At 58.9% G+C, this 23,641-nt stretch overlaps 2 protein-coding genes across 2 annotated transcripts in view; both read right to left on the bottom strand.

Moving 5' to 3' along the window:
* Positions 1-21,122, bottom strand: NPDC1 (neural proliferation, differentiation and control 1). Its single transcript, XM_027896934.1, has 9 exons — positions 20,988-21,122; positions 7,494-7,637; positions 3,243-3,350; positions 2,945-3,118; positions 2,761-2,827; positions 1,691-1,775; positions 1,481-1,560; positions 1,199-1,295; positions 1-243 (listed from the first exon to the last, which is right to left on the bottom strand). The coding sequence occupies exons 1-9, from the start codon at positions 21,082-21,084 to the stop codon at positions 166-168; spliced, it is 930 nt and encodes a 309-aa protein (XP_027752735.1). The 5' UTR covers positions 21,085-21,122; the 3' UTR covers positions 1-165.
* LCNL1 (lipocalin like 1) overlaps positions 19,149-23,641 on the bottom strand; it is a 20,892-nt gene continuing 16,399 nt past the window's right edge. The window contains exon 7 of the mRNA XM_027896944.1: positions 19,149-19,161. The gene's annotated coding sequence lies outside the window, so the exon portion shown is untranslated. The remainder of the gene's footprint in view (positions 19,162-23,641) is intronic.

Genomic DNA, 23,641 nt, shown 5'->3' on the forward strand with positions numbered 1-23,641 from the left:
AACGGGGGCGATCCCCGCTCCCATAGCTGTTAGTGGGTGTTTATTGGGCAGGCGTCGAACAGTCTGGCAGCAGAGGCTGTGGGGCCCCTCCGGCACGGCCGCCCCGCCGGGCCCGGCTGCAGGCACAGTCTGTAGCGAGCTCGGGTGCAGGAGTCTGGAGGGGTGTTACTGGTGCGACTTGGGGTTGGAGGGGTGTAAGGAGGAGTCGTCAAACAGCGGGTTCCTCACTTCCATTTCTCCAGTCTGCCGTGGTGGAGGGAGGAGGATGGGAAAAGGAAAAGGCAGGAGGTCAGAAAACAGTTGGGTTTCAGCTGCCCCATTCCAAGGAGTTTGGGTCTGAACCCCAACGTGGCAGGGACGAGGCAGGAGGGGCTGACCTAGAGGACTGCGATGGGGTGACACCCACCGGGACCCTCATCACTCCTGGAAAGGTGCTGCTTCCCTGACAGGTGGGGCTGGGGGTGCTGGGGTGGGGTGATGTGTAAAACCCAAGGTCCCAGGTGGAATGGGCCCCCACAGCTGGGCTGGGGATCACAGGACAGCATTCCCAGGCTGGCTGGCAGGAATAGGGCTCCTTGCTCAGACTGGGGACCCCAGGATGGGCCCCCCAGCAGGAATGGGGTGCCTTGTCCAGACTGCCTTCCTCCCTGCCATCAAGTGCTCTTTAATGGGCCTGTAAAGACCCAATGATGGCCCTCCATCTGGGCCCTGATGGCCGGGCTCGAAGCTATTACCATGTGAAAGGCCCCTCAGTAGCCCTTTGTGATCTTTGTACCCAGGGCTGTTAGGAGGTGCCCTTCCCCGGGGTCCCCTGCCAGCCAGGGAGGACGTTCCTGTCTTTGAGGGGTCACAGGTCCATGCTCCAGACGCTGGGGTGGCACTAGGATGAGCCCCTCCAGTCCTGGTGCTCAGAAGCCTGAGGTGACCGTGTCCCTGGCAACACGGGGATGGTGGGTCAGGTGTGCCAAGGGCTGCTCTGGCTCTCTGCTCCCAGGGAAAAGCCTCGTGCCAGAACACACACTCCTGCCCACTGGAAAGCTCCAATGGGAGGAAACAGAGGGGCTGGAGTACACAAGGTTTGATGAAGAACATTTGGAAAAAGGTCCTTACAAGGAACTGCACATCCCAGGCACATGTTGGATGCCCCCCACATGCACAGGGACCCCCAGAGACCCCCAGCTGCCCTGCTCTCGCGTACCGGAGCCAGCCCAGGGCACTCGTACACGGTGAAGTCTCCATCCTCATTCTCCTCATCAGAGGATGCAGAGTCCGGCAGCTTGGGCTCCTCTTTATGCCTATGGGGGAGAATCACAGAATCAGCGGGGTTGGAAAGGACCTCTGAGATCATCGAGTCCAACCCTTGATCCACTACTGCTGTGGTTACTGGACCATGGCGCTAAGTGCCACATCCAGTCTCATCTTAAAGAGAGAACACGTAGAGAGGGGGTGAAGCCCAGGGGGATGATAAGGGGCTGCTTACTTCTCCAGGGAGATCATCTGCTGCTTTTGGTGCTGGTAGTGGTACATCTGGGCGCTCTGTGCCAGTGTCTTGTCCCCGGGCTGCAGAGAGAGCAGGAACAGCTGTGGAGGTCAGGCTCTGGAGTGCCCCAGTCTGACTGGTGGGGGCCTACACGTGTGGGAATCCCTCCAGCAGAGCACCAAAAACCCCACAGGGAGGGCCGTGCCTTACCGAGATCTTGTCGTAGGGCAGGGGGCTGGCCACTCGCTGGGTCGAGTAGTCTGCTTTCTGCGCCAGCCTGACCTCCTTCTGCAGCCTGCCGGGGAGGGGAATCGAAATCACTGAATCACTAAGGTTGGAAAAGCCCTCTAAAGTCATCAAGTCCATCAGAAACTCAGCACTCCCAAGTTCATCACTAAACCATGTCCCCAGGTGCCACATCCACATTTTTTGAACATTTTCAGGGATGGTGACTCCACCACCTCCTTGGGCAGGCCTCTTCCAGTGCCTGACCACCCTTTCTAATATCCAACCTAAACCTCCCTGACACAACTTGAGGCCATTTCCTCTTGTCCTGTCACTTGTTACCTGGCAGAAGAGCCAACCCCACCTGGCTCCTATGTCAGGGACTTGTAGAGAGTGAGAAGGCCTCCTTTTCTCCAGGCTGAGTCCCCTCCCCTCCCCCTCCCACCCCCTTGAGCTCCATCACCTGCTCCTCATGAGACTTATGCTCCACACCCTTCCACAGCTCCACTGTCCTTGTCTGGACATGATCCAGCCCCTCAATGTCTTTCTTGTCGTGAGGGGCCCAAAACTGACCCCAGGATTCAAGGTGCCTCACCAGTGCCCAGAACAGGGACAATTACTTCTCTAGTCCATCCTAGAGGAAGTTGGGAGCTATGGGAGCAGATGGTTCCATTCCTGAGTCAGTGACCGTCAGAAGGGTTCAGTCCTCCCACTCCTATCCCTGTTCCCTGAGATGGCACCCATGGCAGGTGGCACCCCCATGCACAGCCATCCCAAGGGACCTGGGTACGAGGCAACAATGTGCTGGGAGTGTGAGCACCCAGTGCCACAGCGATGCCCACAATGGGTGTCACCCACTCCCAGGAGCCTGCACCTGGCATGGGGATGTTTCACCACTGTCCTCCTACCCCGGCCAGCAGACACCATGGCTGGGGGGGACTGGTAAGGGCAGCTACTGCCTCTCCTCCAACCCCTCGTGCCTGGGAAGCATGGGAATACACTGCCCAGGCACAGGAACACCAAGGGACTGGTTGGCATTGGCAGCCCCGGCTCACCTGCACCAGCAGACGGCTGCCACAATCAGCGCCGAGATCCCGGCCACTGTGCACACCACGATCAGCCCTGTGCAGGTAGAGGGGACACCGAGGGACAGCAGATGAGCCAGTGGCACAATGCCACCAGCCCACGCTTCCCTGGAGAGGGTGTGAAACCCCTTCCCATGGGTCCCCGGGGTCTCACCAAGCACCATGTTGTCATTTGCAGGGATGGGGGATGCCTCCACCGGGTTCTTCTGGGCCGTGGCAGTGGTGGGGAGGGTGGCGGCTGCCGCGGTGCTGGTGGGACCCGGCTGCAGTCGTCCTTCTCTCAGCCCGCTGGCCAGGCGCTGTCTGCTGCCATCGGGCACCAGCGTGGCTGCAGGAGAAGGCAGAGCTGTGAGCAACTGCCAGGCAGTTCTGGAGGGCAACCCAGCCTGGGGTGCAGGATCTGGCTGCCATGGGGTCCCTGGCACCACTGGGAGTAGGGAGAGAGCACTTACTCCTGGGTCTGCCATCCTGCACCGGGCGGTGGCGAGGAGCCTCTTGCCTGGCCAGCACATCTGCCAGAAAATCAATTTCTGCCTCCAAGCTGGGAATGGAGGTCCGTCCTGTGGGGGAGAGTGTGCGTGAGGCAGGCACTGCAGGGTGCAGCCATGTGCCCACTCCCAGGCCTCCTCAAGAAGGGGCTTGCATCCCAGTCCAGTAAATGCAGGTGGTGGTGAGGCTGATCCCACTCAGACGTAGCCCTCCCAAAGCTGGGACCTGGGACCCGTGTCTGTCCTCGCTGCTTTTGGAGGAATTTTCATCCCACCAGCACTGGAGGCTGAAGGAGCAACTGTGTCTGCCCCTGTGACAGAGGCAGCAGGTCCTGCAGATCCTGTGGGAGCAGGCAGGGTGCAAGCACCTGCTGTGCAGGACCTGCTTCATGGTCCTGCCCCCGGGGCCTCACAGTAGCCCCGAGTGTGGAGGGATGAGAGCTGGACCAGGACAGACACCCCACTGCTGCCCCACTGCCGTGGGGGTGAGGGGCAGCTCCAGCAGGGTGTCGCAGGCAGGGGACACCTGAACACTGGTTTTCACCCCAAATTGTTCTTTACAGCCCAGGGGCCCTGGAGCCACCCCAGAGCAGGGCTCAGCTGGGCTGTCCAACAGAATGTGGGAGCCCTCGCTCCAGTGGACGGGCTGATTTCCACCCGGTAGGATGCGGCCCCTTCGGGAAGGGAGTAGGGGTGCCCCATGCAGCAAGGAGCATCCTGTATCCCCAGGGGCTGGCCCAGCATCTCATGGGTGGCATCTCATGGGTGCTCACTAGGGACATTCAGCCTGCAGAGGGCTCCTGTGGCATCAGGCACGGGCAGGACCCCCACTCTAGCCTGGAGGTGCCCACCCACAGGGTGACAGTGTGGAGCAGGAATGGAGCTGCTCTTCTCAGGCTCACTGAGCAGAGTCCAGCTCTGACATTCACTCCTGCTTTTAACAGGATTAATCTCAATTTCAAAGGCAGAGACATCCCTGTCCTATCCCTGTTCCCGTCCCTATCCCTATCCCTGCTCCCTTTGCCCATATTCAGGTTATCCCCTGTGGAAAGCCCTGGAGGATAAATACAGACATAGAAAGGCAAGATGGTACTGGCAGCTTGATTCTCAGGTAAGACACTTGCCCTGAGCTGCTACAGGGAACAGAGGGCCAGGCTGAGCCCCAATTCCGGCCCGACTGTCCCAGGAACAGGAGGAGCAGAGATGCTGCAGTGCGTTGGGCATGCTGGGGAGGACCAGGACAGGCAGGGTATGGCTGAGCACACACACGCAGGGCAGGAACATGGCATACAGGACACACAGGACATGCACTGGGCACTCAGAGGTGCAGGCAGAGCTTGTGCAGGGAGTGGGTGCCCTCTCATGGTAGGTCCCACCACCGCCTGCAGCAGGATAGCACAGCCAGGATGGCGAGGTCTCACCAGTTACTGTGATGGTTTGGGGACAGTAGGGACCAAGGAGAGACAAATGTGACTTCTGCCCTGGGCAGAGGAAATTTGAGGCTGACAGCGTTCACAGGAGGGCACAAATCCATTGATTTCTATAGTCCTGCCCCAGGGTGGCTGACGCCCTCCTTGGTGCTGGCAGCCTGGCAAGTGGGAAAGGGGGAACCTCCCTATATGTAAGCTGAGATCCCCTTTTCCCAAAGTGCTTCCTGCAGCCTGGTGGGTCTTTGCTGGTCAAGCAGAAGCAGGGATGGGACCCACCAGCCCGAGGCACATCACTCAAATCCATCACAGCACAGACATGCAGCATCATGGTGTGCACGGGATTCTGGGGGGCTCAGACCCCTGTGCAAAGACAGCACCAGCCATGTGCAGGCAGCCAGCTTGTAGGATGCACTGCATCGAGATTCTATGCATCCCATCTCACCTCTGTGCTGACGCTGTCTATGCCGGGTATGTCAAGACCTCCCCACACTGCCACCAGTGGCACGAACACACCACTCACATGCATTGCTCTTGAGACCCCAAATGATGCTTTTTACCCCAAAAAGCTGCTCTTGGGAGAGGATCCCCAGCTCCTGCCCACACTCCTGCCAAGGATCCGGCAGCAGCTGGGATCCTGGTATCATGCATAACCACATAGCAAAGGGGCAGCCCCTTTAAAGGGTTACGCTTCTTTGAGCCACAGCAGTCCCCTCTGTTTGCCTTGCATCTCCCCCAAAATGCAGCTATCACAGCCCCTCCTCATCCTTGCAGACTTCTCCTGTGCTGTTGCCAGATCAAGGTACAGGCAGGATGTAAAAGCCCCAATTGAAAAAAATTGGTGCCTCCCTGCCAAAAGGAGCTGGGTATCCTCAGGATGCTAAAATAGAGGAATTTGGGAAGGGATCCCCCTTTTTCACTTACCCACACTTTTGCTGCCACAAGCTAGTGGCATTGTGTGGGACAACAGAATGGGGTTGGGAGAGACCCAGATGGTCACTATCCTCCCAGGATGGGTCCTCAGAGGATGGTACCGTGGTCCTGCATCTCTCTGGGTGAAGATGCAACTGTGGCTGCGTTCTTCAGAAAGGATTTGGGTTGCTATGGAGATGCCAGCGCATGTGCAGCCCTTCTGAAAGGGGAATTTGCTCCCAAGACTTCATATTAAAAAATAAAATATGAACAACTACCAAAGCCATTTGATACTTGTGGATAAGGAGCCCATGGCAAGGGGGATGGACCCTGATTGCTGTCAAATGCCAAGCCTGGACCCCATCCCTGTGCCATCCCCTCTCAACCCCTCCAGCCGTCACTCCCATTTCAGCCAAAGGGCCTTATTTTGGGTTCTCCCTTCTGATTTACAGGTTGATCCTCCTGCCACACCCCCATGTGCCTACCCAGGCTGAGCTGTGGGCAAAGAGCAGCTCTGGCTGCCCTCTGACAGGACCGCGAATGTGCTCAAGAACATAAAGCAATCCCCTAAAACCCAGAGGACCCCTCCATGTCTGCATGGAACTCAAATGCCAGGGGAGCTGCCTCTCTGGGTCAGTGATTAGCACATCCTGCCTGGCACAGGACAAGCCACCCTGCATGTTTTTGGAAGCTCCCCAGGACTTGGGACCCCCTTAGCAGTCGGCTTTTGGGGGCAGCAGGAGCGAACAGTAGATGGAGAAGAGCAGGCTAGGGGGAGATGCTAATATGCTCTGCAGCAGGAGGTGGTTCAGAGGTGCTCCAGAGCTGCCACCCTGCATCCAGATGGTCTCCAGAACACACCAGGAGCAGCCCAAGGGCATGGCCAGTCCTGGCCTCTTCCCCAGACACAGAGGTTGCTCCACTATAGTTATAGGAAAAAAAATTGTGTGGAACCCTAATTATGGTCTTAATTCACCTGTGTGTTGAACCTGCATAAAACCCCACGACAAGGGGGCAGAGAAACAGCTCTGCCACAGCTTTCCAAGCAGTATGAAGAGTTGAGGGTCATGCTAAAAAATGCCTGTGCCTGGCACTGTCTTTGCAGCCGAACTGGGGCACAAGTGCCATGGCTGCACCAGGAGCACCCTCCACCTACTGCAGCAGCAGTGGGATGGGTGACCATGCCTGCCTGTCTCTATGCCCACTGGCACAGTGCAGCCATCCAGGCGGTCACAGCCCCTCATATCCCTCGGGAAAGGATCCAGGAATAATACCCTGCAAAGCCTTTGGCACCCTGGTGCACAGGCAGGCACAGTCCTGCCTGGGGCTGCCGACCCCAGCCCTCCTGGCACGGGTGCTGGGCATCACCCAAGGAGGAGGCAGCAGCCCTGAACCACAGGCCAGTGTCTCAACTCAGCCCTGGGACAGATGAGGCCGTGGGCACCCGTTTGTCTCGACCACAGGGTTAGCACAAGTCACAGCTCTGTGTGCTGAAAACTGCCTCCCTGCTCCTGCAGAGCCTGCACCCAGGAACAGCCAGGCAAGACCCCAGAGAGCCCCGGAAGCCGCCTGGCCCCCTCCTGTACCCAGCGGTCCTGGGACCACGAGGTGCTGGCCAGGTCACACACAGTCACCCAAGGAGGATGCATGTGGAGCAGAGTGGGGTCCTTGCCAACCCCAAAACCAGCCTCCAGCTGCGGTGAGCGGGGTGAGAGGGAGCAGAGCAGCCATCCCCACAGGGATACAGCTGCCATGGAGAGGAGAGAGCAGAGGATGGGGTGCTGCCCTGAGGCACAGAACCTCCCACAGCTGCACAGGTGAGGGGCAGGTGTGCAGGCAGGGGGTGAAGGCACTGCTGCAGGGTGGGTGAACCTACCACTGGGTGAGAACTGCTTCTGGACACAGCGCCCGTGGTCGTCCTCCTGGAAGGGGGGCAGGCAGGGCCCACAGGCACCTGACCCCGGTGGGCAGAACTCTCGGCGCTGCAGGGCACAGTCCAGGCTCCGGGGACAGGACACTGCTGTGGGGACAGGAGAAAAGAGCTCAGGAGGAGGGGAGGGGTCAAATGTGCCTCCAGGTCTGTCCATGGCCTCTTGGAATGGGATCCAGCTGCCTTGGGATGCTCCCGCTGCAGCTCCCAGGTATGGACAGCCTTCACCAGAGCCACCCCTTGGCCCTGCTTTGCCTCCAGAAAGCTATTACCAGCTGCAATTAATCACAAGCTTAATGATCGAGGAGTTGGACTCAATGATCTTTAAGGGTCCCTTCCAACTTGAGATAGTCTGTGATTCCATGACCTGCAAGTTTGCTGCCTCAGGGAAGGGCAGCCAGTGTCCATACTCCCATACAGGTCCCCAGCCTCAGGGTTGTCACCATCTCATGGCAGGCTGTGCTACAGGACACCCTGAGCCCCACAGAGCTGGCAGTGACCAGGGTCTCCTACCCCAGCCTGCCCCACACAGGGACTGAAATCCAACCAGCACAGACTGAAGCTCACGTGGTGACTGTCAAACCAATAGTCCCAAATCAATGCCCCAAAGCCTCAGTGGGGCTGTGACAGGTCAGCACTAGCACTGGCAATTAGGATTCCATTCCTTCAGCGTTGCCCAGGGGAAGCAGAGGGAGTTAATCCTTCCCAGCACCTCACCCCAAACCTCCCTCGCAGTGTCATGGGGCATCTCCACTCCCTGGGAACAGGCATGAGCCCTCAGGCTCCACCTCACCCGACACATCATGCCATGGCAGTGCTGTCATGGCTGGGAGCACCCTGGTTCATCACCCCAGCCAGGCTCGGGCCAGCAGGACCTCCTGGGGGGACACAGAGTCCCTGTGTCCTATACAAAGCTGAGTCCTGGACTGGGTGATGGTGGCAAACCATGTGCAGAGCTGGAGGGAGGAACTGTGACCAGACAGGACAGTGACATGTAGGGCCAGGATTCAGGTGTCACCTTCAGCAGGGGGCTGCAGGGACACACTGGGGGCCTGGAAGGGACGAGCCATCCCTCTTTCCTTACTGCAGTGCCTTGTCTCAGTAAGAGATTTAAATAACATACATTTTTAAGTCGCACATTATTTAAAGAAGGCTTGGAAAAACAACAGAATAGCACTGAATGAAGGAAGGCAACAAAGTTCGATACTGTTCTTTGAGAATAGTCCCGCCACAGCACGAGCATGAGTGTCCCTCCCTCACGAGCTGGTGGCAGTACAGAACCAGGTTCCCCTTAGTATGCCCAGCACTCAGGCTGGGCACAGCTGGATGGGAGGCAGCGATAGCACAGCTGGATGGGGCTGTGCAGCTAGAGGGGGCACAGCTGGAGGAGGGGTGCAGCTGAATAGGGAGTGCATAGGGAGGCAGAGCTGGATGGGGGCACAGCACACAGCTGCCCTACCCTGCCCCTCACCTTGCCACGGGTGGCCATGCTTACAGTGTTCCTGCAGGCAGCACTGGGAAGGCAGCAGGACTGTGGGGCCGCAGTGGGAGCAGGGCCAGGCGGCCGCCCCCGGCCTGGCGATGAGTCACGGCAGGAGCTGGCTCCCAGCACCAGCCCACGCACCCCGAGCCAGCCCTGCCAGCCCTCGCCACCCACACTGGCACCAGCAACACACCCGCCTGTCCCGCACCCCGGGGATGGCAACACTGGGAGGCAGTCCTGGCACTGAGCACCCCAAGAGGAGGGGCACCCCAACAGGGCTGTCCTGATCCCCATTGCTGCAGCACAGCGGGGCCAAGGGAGGCACCACCCTGTGCGCACTGGAGAGTCCTGCAACAAGGTAGAACAGCCAAGACATGAATCATGACAGTTCTGCTCCCTCAGTAAGGGCACAAGGAGGGATGTCACCCCAAAGCCATGAGTGGGATATGCCACCCACAGCAACCCATCCCTCTGCATGGCCATATTTCACCATCAAACTGCTCACCAGAGGGTGCAACCGCACCTAATGGCCCCCAGCCTGCTCCCTACTGCACCCCCCGAGGCACTCATCACTTCTCCTCCCAGCTGGCAGTGTCAAGGGCCGAGCTGCCCTCACTGTAGAGGTTTCTCCTGCAGCAGCTGCAGTTTTAGGGCTGGCTGAACCCCACACCAGGCACAGCAACCTGGAGGGTGTTCATTCAAGGTGGGAGGCAGAGCCCACTCTGCCCATGGGAGCTGGGTGTGCTCCCTGGGGTTGCCGTGGGCCTCAGCCAGGTGGCTTGGGGCAATTAGTGCTTAATGGGAAAATAATCAGGTGGTCAAGCACAGAAATTGGCCTTGGTTACTGGCTGCACCTCTCTGGGGTTACTCTCAAGGCCGTTCTGTTTAAACATGCGGGGCAGGAGGAAGTTGTGGCACTGCACAGCCCCAGGCTGGGGACATGCCACAGCCCCGTGGGTCACTGGGAGGGACACAGAGCACCCCTGCCTGTGTCACAGGTTCATGGACACATTTTTCCCCAAAACAGGTGCTGCCAAAAGCTGGTGACTAGCAGAGTAAGCCACCCCAGAGTAAAGTCACCCTGCAGTGCCAGACCTCTACAACACCCTCAGAGCCACCCTGGGGAGTGGGAGGGGCTATGGGGGCACAAGCCAGAACACAAGCCCCAAGCCAGAGTCCAGCAACCAGGTAAATAAATAAAGCCTAGCCTGGATCCCAGCGAAGCCTGTTATCTCTGTTTGAGGAATGAGCTGTGCTTGCCCAGCTGTCACAGGCTGCAATTCAGAGCTCCCCATGTGTCACCAGTCAGTGGATGGTGAGCTGGCATCACTGCGTGGGCACCCTGTGGGCTGAGGGGGCCCATGGAGCTTTGCCACTCTCTGAGCCCACCTCAAAGCCCAGCAGTGAGAGCCTTGTGCTGGTGGGAGTGGGCACCTCAGTGCCACGCTACATGACAGGGACTGAGTGCTGCATGTGCCAGAACTCAGGTGCCACGGGGGCATCTCCAGCCCTGACCACTGTCACCCTGGGGGGTTGTCACACCTTGCCCCCCATGCTGCCCCAGCCCTGCACACCCACACATGCCCGGGGGGGTAGGTGCCATCTGTCCATTCTCAAGCAGGCAGGTGGTGGGGTCCAGCTCCCATGTTGGGGTGTACCCGACCCTTCCCACCACCCCTTGGCTCCCCAGTGCCCTGGGCACGGGTTCACCCAAAGGCAGGTACTGGGACTGGCACAGAACATGGGTCCTGACTGTGCCCCAGCACATTCCACCCAGTTGTGGCTGTGTCACCACCATGCCACCCACCCTTACCAGTGCCAGCATGCCCACTGCAGCTGCCCCACCTTGTCTCTGCACTTGTGAGGCTGATGTCAAACCTGGGAGAATTTGGGATGCCCCCACCCCAACCACAACCCCTGCTTGGCATCAGTGCAGCCCAACAAGGCCAGCCCACAGGTGGGACGGTCAGGAGGGATTCAAGCTGGGATCCTGAAGGACGGGGATGCAAGGGCAGCACAGACCTGTCTGTGGGATGGTACAGACCAGAGGAGCGAGCAATGACATGGGGTACTGGGAGGAGGGGGATGCCCCAACTTGTGTCACTCCCCTGCCATGGCACGCAGCTCCTGTGCAGGTGGGCAGTGAGCCCAGCCCAGCCCAGCTGAGGTAACTCCTTAAACCAAGCTGAGGGCTGTGCCGAGCTGCCAGTGCTGGAGGAGGTGAGTGGCTCCCTGCAGGCAGGATCCCAGACAGGAGCTGAGCCCAAGGCCAGCAGGTGCACTGGACACCCTGCAGCCAGCACAGGTATGGGTGGGCATAAGCTAGGGACACACGTAAATGGGAACAGACCTGTGCCCAGGAGGAAATGCGGGTGTGCGAACTGCAAGGTGTGTCCATGGCCCCTGGATGTGTTATCCGTGGGGGAAAGCTGAGCACAATCCCCCATCCCCAAGGACAGCAGAATATTTGTGACAGGGGGTGCCTGGGCAGGGCCTGGAGCTGCTGGCAGTCACAGCCTGAGCAAAGCAGCTCTTCCACATTCGTGCCAAAACACACAGGTGAAAAAGAAACAAAAACAAACCCAAGGAGGACATTTGGGTGGCTGGGAAGCAGGGACTGCCCTCAATGCATCACTGCCGCAGACAGAGAGATAAAAGTGAATGTAAGAAGACAATTAAGTAGTGCTGAGCACTGGTGTGAGTGCTCACAATCCCTGCACCAGTAACACCTGCCCACCACAGCAACCTGCCTGGGACCACTGGGGTCCAGTGCCCCTATGGCAGCAGGATATGCCCCTGGTGGGACAACGGCCCTAAGCCAGGGCATGGGGGTATATTGGGGTGTCTGGGGAACAGGGATGCAGGTCTCCCTCCCACACTGAGCCCCTGCACACTGGCACATGACTGTGGCTGAGGAAAGGCCATGGCGAGGGTGTGACAGAGCCCCAGCAGTGGCAGCAACCCCCATGGGGCCTGCAGTGGTGTTGTGTCTGCCAGCTCCACTCCAAGGTCACTCTCCTCCTCTTCCTCATCCTTCTCCTCCAGCCAGGTGATGTGGGAGCTGCTGTGGGCCCTGCCTGCAACCTGCTGGCCCTCCCAGCAATTCCTCTGCCAGCTGGCACTGTCTGGGGCTTCCTCCTGGCTCTACAAATTGCTCCTGGCTCTGAAGGAGCACTCTGGAGCAGGCCTTGGGCAGGCAGACAGGCAGGTATTGGGCAGGCAGGCTGATGGGATGCTCCCCACCACACTCCATCCCCTGAGGACTCACTTCCCCCTGCTCACAGCCTGTCCAGCAGCAGGTAGGAACAGGGGTTGCTGAGGCACCCCAATGCCCCAGCTCCACTGCCTGTGCCCAGGGATGTTGCCCCTGAGGCAAGCAAGGTGGTCACAGCCTGACTGCCAATAGCTGCAGTAACACAGCCAATGGCAGGCTGGATGCTTGGGGTACCAAGCCCTGGCACCACTCCTTTTGCACACAGCAGCCACGGGTGACACACCCTGCCCACAGGGGTTACACCATGACTGCGAGTCAGACACTGTGCTGGTGGCTGAGCTGCGGTCCTGGAGCAATCTCTGCTCCTGGGCACAGCTGGCACCACTGCTCAGGCAGTCCCCATGGGAGCCCCACCACTGCCAGCAGCTGCTCACGTCACCACTGTGCTCCTGCCCCCAAAAAACGCAGCAGTCAAGCCCCTTCCCACGTGTGGAGGCAGCAGAGTGGGGCTCTCTGCAATACTGACCCCGTAAGCTGGGAGTGGGGGGACGCTGGCCACATCACGTCACTGCTGGGGATGGAGCAGGTGGCACGGTCAGGGCCACCGGTCTGGCCCTGCATCCTGCAGCAGTGCTGGCCCATGCCATTCCACCAAGAGAGAGCAGCTGGAAGTGACTGCTTTGTGCTTCAGCAGATTTGGTCAGGCAGATGCCACATGCCACCAACTCCTGTCCCCGAGGACATTGTGGCTCACATCTTGGCTCCCAGCTGCAGCTGGTGGGCACTGAGATCTGGCTCGGCCAACAGAGGCAATCTCCAGCTTCTTCAAGGCCAAGGGACAGTGTCAGCAGCCCCATGTCACAGACTGGGGGACAAGGAACCTCTGCGGACCAGGGTCCACAGGGACCCCGTGGCAGCATTCTCCCTGCTTGAACAGCAAGCACCTCGCTGCACCCTGCTCCCAACGAGGTAACACTCCCACCAGCAACAGCCAGGAATGATGGGAAACGGTCCCATCAGCCTCAACTCACACCCACCCTGCTGCTGCTGCTTTGGGGCCGCCAGCGTGGAGCCCCGGAATACAGGCAGCACACCTGCACATCTTCTGCAGCCCTGAGGGCATCACAATGGGCTTCCAGAGCCTTGTCCTGCTCCAGGTTCAATGCCAAGGGGAAAGGGAGGGACAGGAGGGGCTGAGTGATGCTTCTGCAGAGGTGAGCAGATGCCAAACCCTTGGCATCCCCAAGCACATCATCTCCCAGTCGCTGGTGTTCTCCCTGAGCCTGCCCCTGCTCTAGAGGAGACTCCATTTACAAGCACTCTGAAATCCCAAGCTGCTCCTGTGATCCTAGGCTGGAGCAGCACCAAGTAGACTCCACCAGGCTGAGGGAGTGGGATTTTGTGTCATAACTGTTAAAGTCCCCTAAATGGCCAGAAAAATGCCTGTTCCTTGCCCTGGAAGCCTGCCTGCTGTGCAAGGGCTGGAGTGGTAGGGCTGTGAGAAGGGGAGATGGCACCCGGACAGATGGAAACAGCTCCAGCAAACAATGGATCCAGACACCAGCAGGGACTGGGCAGAGCCAGGAGGCAGCAGAGGATGTGGCCATCCTTGCCTGTGGCAGGTGAGGGGGACATCAAGCCAAGTGAGAACTCAAGCCACTCAGAACTTCCTGTGGGGACCAAGCGCTGGGGCACTGCTTTTACAGAATTAATGCAGGGATGAGACTGATGGCAGGTACTGTACCCTGCGCCCAGGGACCCAGCACCTTGTACCTGAGGAGAGGCCATCCCATCACCCACCCTGTCTCTGGGCTGGTACCTCAGCCCCAACACCCCTGGGCGCTGCCAGCCCCAGCTCCAGCCCTGCAGAGGCTGTTCTGCATCCAGGATGTGCACCACTGCATACCCCTGTGCCCCGACTGTGCCAGGCAGTCTCCAGCCACAAGTGGCTTCAGATATTCAGGAAGAGAAGAAATAATAAAAAAAAAAAGAGTAAAAGGCAAACCAGGTGCCACATGCCACTTCCCTGGGGCTGCCCGCCCAAACCTGCTGCTGGCTCTGCTTTGCTGACTGCACATCCACCCATGTCAGGGACCCCAGGCTGTTCCTGGTGCCACCCCATTCCTAAATGCACCTGGCTGCTCTTTGAACCACACACTTTAGGTCTTGTTTATCAGGTTGTGCGGAAGTAAAAACCAGCAAGCTTCACACCCGCCCTGAGCCCAACGGGGCCGGGGTTGGGGCAGAGGTGGGGTTCTTTAATTCCCTTTTTATTGGGCAGGTTTGGCACCATGCCATGGGTGAAGCAGCTGGTGGCCAGGACCACAGTGCAGAGCAAGCACTGGCATGGGGACCCCTCCTTGCATCCCTGGTCTGAGACGCCACAATGGGCAGCACAGTGCCGTGCTGGACCCTTGCTGCGCTGGCATGGCAGGGAACAGGCAGCCCTGACACCATGGACCCACCTGAAGCACTGAGCAGTCTGGAGAGAAGGGCTGGGGTCCAGCTCTTTCCTCTTGGCACTCCTGGGCACTGGCCCATCAGCAGGGCACCACCTCAAGGGGGCTCACCCGCCCAGTGAGCCACAGCAGAGACACAGCCTCAGGCAAGCTCCCCCTGTGGAGCCACTGCTGATGGTGCAGAGGTGAGAGGGGGCAGCCTATGCACACGAGGAGCTGCCAGGCCAGGGACCAGCACAGCTCAGCACAGCTCAGCACAGCTGAGGACAGCTCAGCCATCTGCAAGCAGCCATAGGCTCCAACGTGATCCCACTGCCGGGCTGGAAGTACCCGCCCAGAGGAGCAGCACCACTGTGCCCACCTATGCCAGATGCTCTTCACCAAAGTCAAAGCCCTCCCAGCCCCTGCTGCAGCCCACGCTGTCACTGGAGACATCCTGCAGCCTTTGAGAAAGAGGCACTGGCATGATTTTGCTGATGAAATACCCTTGGAGATTGGAGGCAGTTTTGCTCAGGGTGGGGTCTGCCTGTCAGTCCAGCTCCTCTCATCCACTCCTTGCCTGGCACCAGCCCTGGCACTCCCACCAGCCTGAAACAAGTGTCTGGGGACACAGCCCCTTACCCATGGCTACTGGGGCAATAGGGGCTGACCTTTATGGCTGTGGGAACAGCCAATGGAAGAAGAGCCTTTGGAATAAGGGCTGGCAAGGGTACCCCGGGAAGGCACCATGTGTCAATGGACACGCAAGGCCAGAGGCAAGTGGAAACACAGGGACCACAGCTCCCCACCCAACTGAGGCTGCACCCGTGGCTGCGACCGTGCTGACTCAGCCACTGCCAGCGATTAAGACCTGTGGGGTCATCATGTCCCATGGGGCAGAGCCCAGAAACTGAGGCCCCATCAACCCAGAAACTGGGGGTCCATGGGATGCACAGTTGCATCCCAGGGCCCCTGGAAAAGGACTGCAGATGGTGCTGAAAGAGCTGGACCCAGAGATTTGGGGATTTATGCCCCATAGGAAGAGCCAGCCCAGGGAAACCCTTTCCATCCTAGACAGGAAGCCAGGAATGATGGTCACAGGATGAGTCCCATTACAGCAGCTCACTGGGACTGCCCTCTCTCCCGATTTAGCAGGTGGCTGGGAAATAATCCCCAACAGATGCGAGATGATGAAATCCCTGAGGCAGAGCTGTTTCTCCTGCACACAAGAGCTGTGGGCTCCCCAAGAACGCTTCCCTGCTGGCCCCCAGCCAGCACCCATCGGCGTTACGGGTGCACTGGAGAACTGCACCTTCCATACCTCCTGTCTCCACCTCCAGCACAGTCTCCTTTCTATAGGAAGGCAACAGGGGCCAGGATCCCAGGGGATCCCTGTCCCACCATGAGCCATGGTCCCTGCCAACCTTCAGCTGACATGTCACCTCTCATGTTACTCATCTAGAGAGATGGGTTCCCACCCAAAGAGCAAATCTCCCCCCACAAAGGCTTTGCCGTCCACCATCCGTGCAGGAGGGACCCCAGCACGCGCCATGGCACGCACGGGTTAAGGTGGGGAGCTGCCAGCCCGTGGTGCTCCAGGACTGGATAAGGCAGGGACCTGGACCTGCTCCAGCTGTGTTTCCTTCCTTCAATTCAAAGCTTGCTCCAGGCACTTAACGGCCAGTTTCTTCCCGTTGCAATTCTCATTAGCTCACAAAGTGGCTAATTACAGGCCTGCAGCTGCCATTCCGAGCGCTGGTCACTCTGTGGCAGCAGCTCTGGGTAACACCCAGGCACGGAAGGGAGATGCCCCAGCATCGGCAGTGGTGCTGGGGCCTGGCCCGGGGGTTTTGTAGGGGGCAGCTGGCCCGAGACAGCCACTGTCCCGCTGAGCAGACTCAGAACTTCCTGTGGGGGCCGAGAGCTGGGGCACTGTTTGTATGGAATCAATGCAGGGATGAGACTGGTGGCAGGTACTGTACCCTGTGCCCAGGGACCCAGCACCTTGTACCTGAGGAGAGGCCATCCCATCACCCCTCCTGCCCACAACATCTCCATCACCACATTGACACTCTTGCCCCCAGCAGCCCCCGTCAACCTTCCCATTCCCACTGCCCCCACCATGCTGTGACCCCTCCTGTTCCCAGTGTAGCCACACATTTCTCCTGTTCCCAGCACACCGTCTATCCCATGACCCTTCCTGTTCCCATTGCCTCTGCTACGCCCCTGATACCTCCAACACCAACACCCCTCCTATCCCAAACATCTCCATCACCCCTCTAGTCTCCAGCACCCACCAGCAATCTCCCTGTCCCCCGTGTCCTGATCACACTGTCACCCCTGTCCCCACACCCCCCCGGAAGCGCCTGTCAGGGCTAAGCCGATTACCTCCCTTAATACCCCTATGGCCCAGAAGAGACTTTTCAGGCAAATGTCCCCAAAGCATCTTCCCTCCGTGCTGCGGGAAGAACCCGAGCACCCCTGGGAACTGGGGGGTCCTTGGGGTGGGGGCAAGGGCATCTCCAGAGCTGCCAGGGAAAATGCAGATCCAAAGGACCTGACCCTACACATGCCCCAGGATCCAGGACCATGGTCTCCCTGCCCCAAGCTCCAGCTCTCCCTGCACCAGCACCCACAGGGCATGGCTGAGATGCACATGCGTTTGTGGGTCCCCACTCAGCTGCAGTGAATGTGAGGAGGGACTTTCACCCTGTCTCTTCCATAAACTCTTCCTTGATGCTGATTCTGCAATTGAGATCACAGATATTAGGACTCTCTTTCCAGTCATTTGCCCTCCTCAGGTCTGTGGATGGAGCCCTGCGCAGGTCCCTGGCAGGGATACTGGCCTGCAGAGCCCCATGGGATGCCTGTGCCCCATGTCCCAGCTCCCCCACACCCAGTCCCCACTAGAAAGCTCCTTTCCCACGGAAAGGTGCCAGCTCAGAAAACGTAACCCCAGAGAACAAGGTGGGGACATTGTCTCCAAGAACAGAACTGCATGGAAAATTAAACTTGAGAGTGGCACACAGCTCACAGGGGAGCAGCACCCCAGCTGCAGTGGGGGGTAACACCTGGTCTGCACCGGCGTGGCAGAGGACACCGTGACACGCAGCCATGAGGGGCTCAAAGAGATGGAGTGGCTGAGTGGAACCATTGCCCACCACTGGCAACTGCTCCTGGGGGGACTTGGACAACTTTCCCTGTGCCTCAAGAGGAAGCTGGGGCTGCTTCCTGCAGACCGATCTGCAGGATGCTGGGGCGCTCAGAGACCACCCCTTGCTCACCCACTGGGTAGAGCCCCAGGGAGCTCGGCAGGGCAGCCAGGCCCTTGCAAGCACCACAGATGCAGCACCAGCCCTGCTGCCTCGCTCCCAACAGCTGTCCCAGCTTCAATGGTCAGCACAGGGGTCTGTGAAGCCACTGTGCCCCTCACACCTCCCCAGTGCAGCAGTGGCCAAGCACGCAAAGGAAAAGCCAAGAGGATGACAATCTCACCCACAGGCTGAGCCATGGGAACTTCCCAGGGGATGGCTCCTGCCTTGCCATGCCCAGCTGGGGACCTTGAGCAGTCCCTGCACCACCACAGAGCTGGGGCAGCTGGTATCAGCACCAGTATCCATGTTCCCACCTGCATCCCCGCAGAGCAGCACAAGAAGGAGCAGCAACGTGGAGTTGGCAGGTCACATGTGGCCAAATGGGTCCCTTGGGCTGGAATGAACCACTCAGGCTTTGCTGAGCAGCTTCTCTGGATGTTTGGGATGTGAAGTGCTGACTGTTGGAGTGGGGCTGGGAGGTTCAGGACTATTAAAAGAAGGGGTTCTAGCCCATCATCACATTTATAACATTTGTTAGAATTTATTATTATTATTAGAACATTTTTTTGTTCTAATATTAATAATAACAATAGATAAAACTTGTCAACACAATTACTTAAGAAGGGGGGAGCAGTCTGGCTCCCACTCATGTTCCAGGAAATGAAGCCAGGAAATGAGGCGAGGCCAGGGCCCTGCCCAAAGCCAGGTGCACTGGACAGGGACACGTGGGAGCAAAAAAACAGCTGAGGGTCAGCAAGCAAACCTAAACCACCCTATAGCACCTCCAGAGCACTGCTGCTCTTCCTCCACCTCGGATCAGGCCCACGGCAATGTCACCGTGCCATGTGCAGCTGCATCCTGGGAGACGGCATCTGCTGCAAGGGCTCTGGATCACAGTGCTGGACGAGGAAGAGGAGATGCCAACCTCCATCTGAAAAAGCTTTGATGAAGCCACAGAGGCAGGAGGACACAGGTATGATGGTCTAGGACTTTCTCCCCCACTCTCTCCCTGCCCTTCTGAAGCCGGCATCACCAGCACACCACAGGCGGGAGCTGCCCCTGGCCCTGCCACCTCCACCTCACAGCTGTCCCCAGAGAAAACCAAGCTCTGCCCCATCCACTCAGGAAGGGCAATTATAAAGTGGGAAGAAACAGCCAATGCTTCCTGTGCCCCACTGTGCTCAGTGGTGGGGGCAGGACAGTGACTCCTTTCCCTGTTCAGCATCCCAGGAATGTTTCCCTAGACATCTCTAGGAGAAACTGCCTGGAGCTCCCCACTGCCATATGCTGCACAACCTCAGCCTCCTGGCAATGGGCTGCTGCCATCAGGAACAGCTCAAAGATGAGATGCCCCAGCATCTCACGGAGCAAAGAGGTTGAGCTGAAAATCCTAACCCCACATGTGCTGAGAGTTTGCAACATCCCAGTGCTGGAGCAGGTTGCTGCTGCAGAGCCAGTCTCACCTCCAGCAGCATCTGCAAGGCTAGGAAGGGAGGGGAAGGGGAAACTACCTCCCTACACAGCCACTCCACCAGCCCCTTGAGGGACTGCACCCCAACAGCACTGCCAGTCCTGACGATCCCACACCAATCCCTTGAATTCGAGAGCAGCAGAGACTGTGCCAGATCACTGATGGCTGCATTGGAGCCACCCGGGTCTCCTTCCTGCGTCAGCAGTACCCCTGGCTGGGCCACCCCAGCCTTGGCTTATTGGAAGAGGGGGAGTGCAGGAGCATCCCCACCTCCACCTCCACCGCCCCAGCATGGAAGCATCCAGCTGTTTTGATCCACCGGCAGATTTAACAATTATTGCACCTTCCCGCTGTCCCTCAGAGCGTGGCGAGGCAGCCTGGGCCCCGGCTGACAGCAGGCTGCCTGCCCAGCATCTGCCCCGCCGGGAGCCAGCTCAGGGAAACAATATCGGATCCGCAAACAATGCTGGGAGCCAGGAGGCCCTTCCCAGCTCCTGCGCCAGCGAGGCAGAAAGCACCTGCCCGAAGACAGGCCGTACCATAGGCTGGGACACCGCGCCTCCCCGGTGTGGGCAGCCCCAGCCTTCCTCGCAGGCAGCAGCGCTCAGGGCCGGTTAGGGTTTTCAGGGTGGTGTTCATGCCCATCGCAGCCCTGCACACCCCAGCAGTGGGCACAGAGCGAGGGGACACGGAGCACGCCCAGTGCCAGCCCCCCCGGGAGGGGAAATGCCCTAACTCAGACCCCGAAACTCAAACAAATCAAACCTGAACGCCCCAAAACAATGCTTCAGCAGACAAGCAGGGTGGTGCTGTGGGGAGGGAGCGAAGTCCACCCATTCCTTCTGCCCCAGCAGAGAGCAGAAATGTCACCGTCACCAGAGCAGCCCCGCGGGCCGATGCTGCAGCCGCTCCCAGGGCGATGGGGCAGGTGGGCAATCAGGGCTCCCTCCCGAGAAGCCCTCCCGGCAGCTCCCCTGGATGGCTCGCCCACAGCAGCACCTTTATTTGGTTTTTCCTTTGTTTTGATAGGTTTTTTGTGTTTTTTAGTATTTTTTCCTGCCAATAAAGGTGCTTCCTGTGGGCCGCTCCCATGACTCCATGCTGCCTCCCCACTCCAGGATCCGTATCTGTGGTTCCTTCCTGGCCCCCGCCAACATCTGTGGGTCCCTCCAGCCCCCCCAAACAGTTGCTGGGGACCAGCCCTGCGCCAGTGCCAGCCGCTGCCAGGCCCCCCCTTAAGCAGTGGGCAGGAGGGTGACGGTGCGGCGCTGCCTGTCCCCGGGGAGCGCTGAGGGGTGTGAGAAACCCCAGTGGGGCTACGTGGGGGGGCATTTCCTACCTTGCTTTCTCCTAGGAACATGAGCACCCAAAGATGCTGATCCGTCGTGGGAGAGGAGATGATGGGGGAGGAAGGGGGGGGGGAACCGCACCGGGGTTCGTCGTAGGAGGGAACACGAGCATCCGCGGGGGCAGCGAGAGGACACGGACGCAGGTTGGCGGGGGAACGGAGAGGCACTCACCGGCACGGACGAGGCGCAGAGGGCAGGAGCCGAGGGCGGCGAGCAGCAACAGCAGCAGCGCTCCGCGGCGGGCGGCAGCGCCCCGGGCCGCCACCATCGTCCACGGGCACGGCGGGCGCGGGGACGCGCTGCGGGAGGGGGCGGGGCCGGCGGGGAGGGGCTCCGCCCCGTACGGGCCACGCCCCTCCGGAAAGCCCCGCCCTCTCCCGCTGCTCGGCGGGTGGAGCGCTCCGGCATCGCTGACCCCCATGGGACACCTGAGAACCCCTTCCAGGGCCTGAAGCGGCTCCAGGAGAGCTGGAGAGAGACTGGGGACAAGGGATGGAGGGACAGGACAAGGGGGAATGGCTTCCCACTGCCAGAGGGCAGGGATAGATGGGATATTGGAAAGCAACTCTTGGCCGTGAGGGTGGTGATGCCCTGGCACAGGTTGCCCGGAGAACTTGTGGCTGCCCCATCCCTGGAAGTGTTCAAGGCCAGGTTGGATGAGGATCTGAGCAGCCTGGTCTAGTGGACAGTGTCCCTGCCCATGACAGGGGAGTTGGACTACATGGCCTTGAAAGGTCCCTTCCAACCCAAAGCAGTCTGTGATTCTATGCTGGGGATGAGGGGCTGGGAAATCCCACCTGTGGATTATGTTGCTGCTGCGGTAATGCTCGGGCTGGTGGCAGGAGGTGTCATATCCCTGCCTACTCCACAGCTATAGCACCCAGGTGTGAGTGCTGAGTTTGTCAGACCTCAGCTGCAGCCACTGGCCTTGGTTAGAGTCGTGTATGACCAAACCACCCCTTCCCTTCCCAGTTAGAGGAACATCCCTGGGTCACTACAGATGAGTTCCCTTGCAAAACCTCTTCCCGTATCCTGAATTAATTTCACATCTGTAGGGTTTGTTTCTCAACCCCTCCCTTCAGACCATGAATGTCCCATCTGGCTGCAGGACAGTGGGGGCTTGGTGGAGATGTGCCCTTGCAGCTGCCAGCCCCATGGACACTGCAGTCATGCCAACAGCCATGTCCAGCAGGGATACCAGGTTGTCATCCCCAGTGTCTCTATGTACTGCTGCTCCCAGGTCTTCCCCCCTGGAGTTAGGGAATGCCAAGGCAGACAGTTCTGCAAAATCCCAGCATCTGATCTCTGGCCCCATGCTCCAGGCACAGTCCTGAGGCCTTGGCACAAACACAATGACATGATGCTGGATGGGACCTTCTGTGCGGGATCCCGCTGACTGACATGTGCTGCCTGATTCTCCGAGGAGGGATTCCCACAGCCAGGGCTGTGCCAGGGGGCTGGGCTCAGCCCCAGCCGACACGCTCACAGCAGGAGCTCTGTGACGGCAGCAGCGGTGCCCTGGCAGGCTGTCAGCCCAGTCCGAGCCTGTCCAAGGAATGCTGAGAGTGAGGAGCCGGAGTGCGGCGTGCCAGGGACACCACGCTCAGCTCTGGAAGGAATTGCCACCATGGCTGAGCAGGAAGGTGCTGGCAGAGATGGGTGACAGCATGGCATGGAGCCAGCTGTGTCATCTGCAGCAGAATAGTTATCTCTTAAATTTTGTTTATTCCTTAATTTCCTTGGCCCTTTGCTCCTGTTCCTCCCTTCTCCCCCTCCCCCTTCCTGCCCCAGGGATGGAGTTGAGAACTGTTTGGAGACACAAAATTACAGATTGAGATAAGAAAAATTACAGATTGAGATAAGAATTTACTGGAAACAGTAATGAGATGATAAACTGAACAACAACAATATTAATAACCAAAGTGTACAAATAAAGAAGAGTGATTTACATGCAAAAGGCTCACAGAGCCTGACCCAATGTGATGCGCTGTGACCACAGCTGGCAGCACCCCGCCTTGACTGCTCTATCACACTTGCTCCTGACTGGAAACCATGCCCCTTCTTCTCAGTGAGATAATCCCTTTCCCCACCCTGGCCATAATGTAAAATGGTATAGAATGTCTTGGCTATGCCCCCTCCCACTGGTTTGGGCTGGAACCAGGACACGCACATTTTCTTTGTTCCCTAAATTTGCTGGAGCTCTGTGTTCATTAATTGCTTCTCAATTTTAACACTTACCCCTGGGAGCAGCAATCCCACCAGGTGATGGTACCAGAAGAACTGGGGCGCCTATGCCAGGACCAGCAACTGTATCTTCTACCTGCTACCCTTTGCCCTGCAAGCGTGTGGGGTTAGAGGGATGGATACTGGGCCAAACCAAAGAGTTACTGGGACAAACTGGTCCCATTCTGAAGAAGTCGAACTCTTCTTTTGCCCTGCATTGGCCCTGTCACCAAGTGATGGAGGGGCCAACCTCATCCGATGGGCCAAGTCCTTGCTCGGTCCTGTCCCCATGTGCCACCATACCCAGCACCTCCAGCTGCTCCCAGGGGAATGGTGCTCCCGGCAGTGAGTGCCCTGGTGCAGCGCTGAGGTGCCATTGCATGGCACTTCGGGGCATGGTCTGGCTGGACCCCTCACCCTGGGGCTGGGGGACATCCCCGGGTGCCACAGCCAGCCTGGCCTGTGCGCTCTCCACGGGGTGGTTGGTGCTCCTGCTGCACTGCAGGCTCCAGAGCCCCAGAGCTGCTGGGGGATCCCCCTCAGGGTTGGGGCAGGGGCTGGCCCTGGTGGGGGTGAAGACCACGGAGACCACCTCTGCTGAT

This window comes from Empidonax traillii, unplaced genomic scaffold (genome assembly GCF_003031625.1).
Source record: "Empidonax traillii isolate 1590-97213 ecotype Southwest subspecies unplaced genomic scaffold, ASM303162v1 scaffold520:size1094406, whole genome shotgun sequence".
NCBI lineage: Eukaryota > Metazoa > Chordata > Aves > Passeriformes > Tyrannidae > Empidonax > Empidonax traillii.